This window comes from Aplidium turbinatum, chromosome 1 (assembly GCF_918807975.1).
Source record: "Aplidium turbinatum chromosome 1, kaAplTurb1.1, whole genome shotgun sequence".
Classification (NCBI taxonomy): domain Eukaryota; kingdom Metazoa; phylum Chordata; class Ascidiacea; order Aplousobranchia; family Polyclinidae; genus Aplidium; species Aplidium turbinatum.
The window spans coordinates 33,361,159-33,363,997 of NC_137472.1; the positions used below are offsets into that span (position 1 = coordinate 33,361,159).

Here is a 2,839-nt window from a genome sequence, read left to right on the forward strand (position 1 = left end):
AAAGACACGGCACAGATTAATTTTTATTAGACCTTTTTTAAAATGCCTGTCCAGGTTAAAAACCGTTTTAAAAGATTGGTACTTTTTAGATCATAGAAGTATTTTGCAAAATGTGTTTCTTTCTTTTTTCAAAAACATGTTACCATTCCACAGCTATTGATATTTTGTAGAGCCATAAACTTTAGCGCAAATTTTTCCTTTTTATTCAACACAGATGTTGTCATGCAATGTGACGTCACGATGGGAGTTTTGCGCTCAAACGTAAGGAAAGATCTTAGTGTAGTGAGATGACAGTCTGAGACTCACCTCAATCTCGATATGCACAATTGTGATTTAGTATAAAGCAACATATCACACCTACTTAAAAATATGTGCAATAGACAGGCTAGCCTACAATATGATAATAAAAATGATTAAACACTTGCAAAGCAAAGCCTTTCAATCAATCAAGGGGTTAAAAATGATTCTGCTATCTTACTAAAATGATCTCTTCCCCCAAGTAGACTCGACGCTTTTTTATCTAAAAAAAATCAAAAAAATCTGATTTAAATCAAAAAAATCCGATTTAAATAAAAAAAATCGGATTTTTTTGATTTTTTTAAAAAAATCATGATTTTTTCCAACCCTGGATGTGTGCTTCAAACCAGTCTGTGTTCTTTCGCTCCTTCTCTCCATAGGTCTGTACGGCTGCACGGTAGATGGTCTTACTCAGAGACTCCCACATGTGTTCTGCGTCCTGAGTCTGGACAATGTTCAGGCTTTCTTCAAGACGTTCAAAGAACTTCTGGTTTTTGTTTGGAAGGGAGGTTTTGCTGACATCGATTTTTGGCTGGCCTTTCTTCTTGATGTGATGCAGCCTCTTGTGCCTTATTGATATCCTTGAGGCAACAAGAGAGTGGTCAGTGTCGCAGTCTGCACTGTGGTATGATCTTGTGTTGCAGACACTGTTTAAAGAGGTACGTCGTGTGATGACTAGATCCAACTGGTGCCATCGTTGCGATCTGGGGTGTCGCCAGGATGCTTTATGGATAGCTTTGTTTTGGAAGAAAGTGTTTGTTACACAAAGGTTGTGGTAGCAGCAAAGCTCGAGGAGCCTTTGCCCGTTGTCGTTCATTTTTCCAATCCCATGGTGACCCAGCACAGTTTGCCAAGACTCATTGTCTGTGCCCACCCTAGCGTTGAAGTCCCCTAAGACGAAGATGTGCTCTGATGCTGGGATTTCCTGAACAGCCTTGTCTAATTGCTCATAGAACTGATCCTTGGCTTCAGGTGTGGCCTGCAATGTTGGCGCATACACACACACGAGGTTTGCAGGACCTTCATGCGTGGAAAGGCGCAGTGTAAGGATTCTTTCTGTGCCTCCCGTAGGGGGTTCTATCATGTGCAGCATGGTATTTCTAACGGCAAAGCCAATCCCATGTTCTCTGATTCCATCCCTTGCTTTCCCTTTCCAGAAGAAGGTATAGGAGTCCTCCTTTAGGGACCCACTGTCAGGAAGTCTTGTTTCTTGCAAAGCAGCTATATCAATGTTCAATCTGTAGAGTTCGCGATCGATCACTGCAGTCTTACGAAAGTCCTGTGTATCTCTTAAGTCGTCGGATAGACCAGTTCGCATAGTTCGTACATTCCAGCTTGCAATACGAATGGCTGGATTTTTTGTTTACTTCTGTCATTTCTTACTTTTTGTTGTCTGGTGTATGGCATACAACCCACCTATCGAGTAAGACTCTAAGCTCCACACATCCAATGAAGCAGCTAAGTCGTGACGGGTCAGCACCTAACTGGCCGGGGGCTGCCCGGCTTAAAGCGGGCGGTAGCTGAACCAGTAGGATTTCGAGGATCCTTCCCACTGTCGAAGACAACCCGTGACGTCTAGCTTTCACGTCAATTTAGCAAAGACTTATAACCCGTAGACTGCTGTCCTCCGGTTTGTTTTGCGCACCCAGGGATGGAGGCGACTGGAGTGGCCTCTCCAGAGTGCTGGCCTGGGCGTCTGTATGGAGGTCTTGCGCTGCCCAAAAACACAACAGGACCTCCCTCTCTGCCTCTCCGGCGTGGTCCGAGGGAACACAAAGCGTGACACTCGGCGACGGTTTGGCTGCAGGAGTTGCCGGAAGGATGTCAGAGTTTGACAGTCGACTGCCTCACGTACTCCACTCCGGATTTTCTGTCTGGGTTGACTCCCGTAGCCTTTTCCAGGACTGGATGTAGCCGCAAGACAGCGGAGGTTTTTGAATCAGGGTTTGCCTTCCCCTAGACGAACTGCCGTCCGAGGCTGACGGGCTCCGTCTGCCCGGCTGTTGTACTGTCTTTTGTCTGACCTCTCACCTGTAACCTGCCTGACATGGTTAGACCTGCCAGGGGCTACGAGCCCCCGTCGGTATAGCCCACAGGATCCTTGAGGTACTCAAGCCTCCCCACCACGGCAAGGTAACAAGTATTATACGGGAGAGACAGTATTCTGTATAGAGATAGGTTTTCATTGTTGCTACGTTTTTTCATCAATTATTTTCAAGTTACTTTTTAAAAGAAGCAGTTAACCTTGAAAGTTGTAAGACGCGTTTTTCATATTTCTTTTTTCAATTTTTACTGGTGCGTGCATCTCTGGATAAGGTTGATAATGTTAAACATGGATATCATCATTCATTTGTCCCTGCTTTAGTCGGTCAAATGTCTGTACAGTGTACAATTGTCAACTAATTTTTTTAGAAAATGTTTCTACCGTACTACACAGTGCAAGGATTGGAAAAAATGTCCGCCTGGTTGGCAAATATCCCAAAATGGAAGTTCTGAACATGACGTGGAATGTGAAGTTAGGTAAGCACTGTATGTATGAGTT

At 44.3% G+C, this 2,839-nt stretch overlaps 1 protein-coding gene across 1 annotated transcript; it reads right to left on the minus strand.

Annotated features, from left to right (window-relative positions):
- Nucleotides 1–607: 607 nt before the first annotated feature.
- LOC145765012 (protein CFDP2-like) lies at nt 608–1,615 on the minus strand. The gene has a single exon (XM_082576748.1). The coding sequence runs from the start codon at nt 1,613–1,615 to the stop codon at nt 608–610; it is 1,008 nt and encodes a 335-aa protein (XP_082432874.1).
- Between the last annotated feature and the right edge of the window lie 1,224 nt (nt 1,616–2,839).

What these genes read in the sequence shown, in the direction of transcription:
- LOC145765012 (XM_082576748.1), bottom strand. Translation starts at nt 1,615, where the DNA reads ATGCGAACTGGTCTATCCGACGACTTAAGAGATACACAGGACTTTCGT.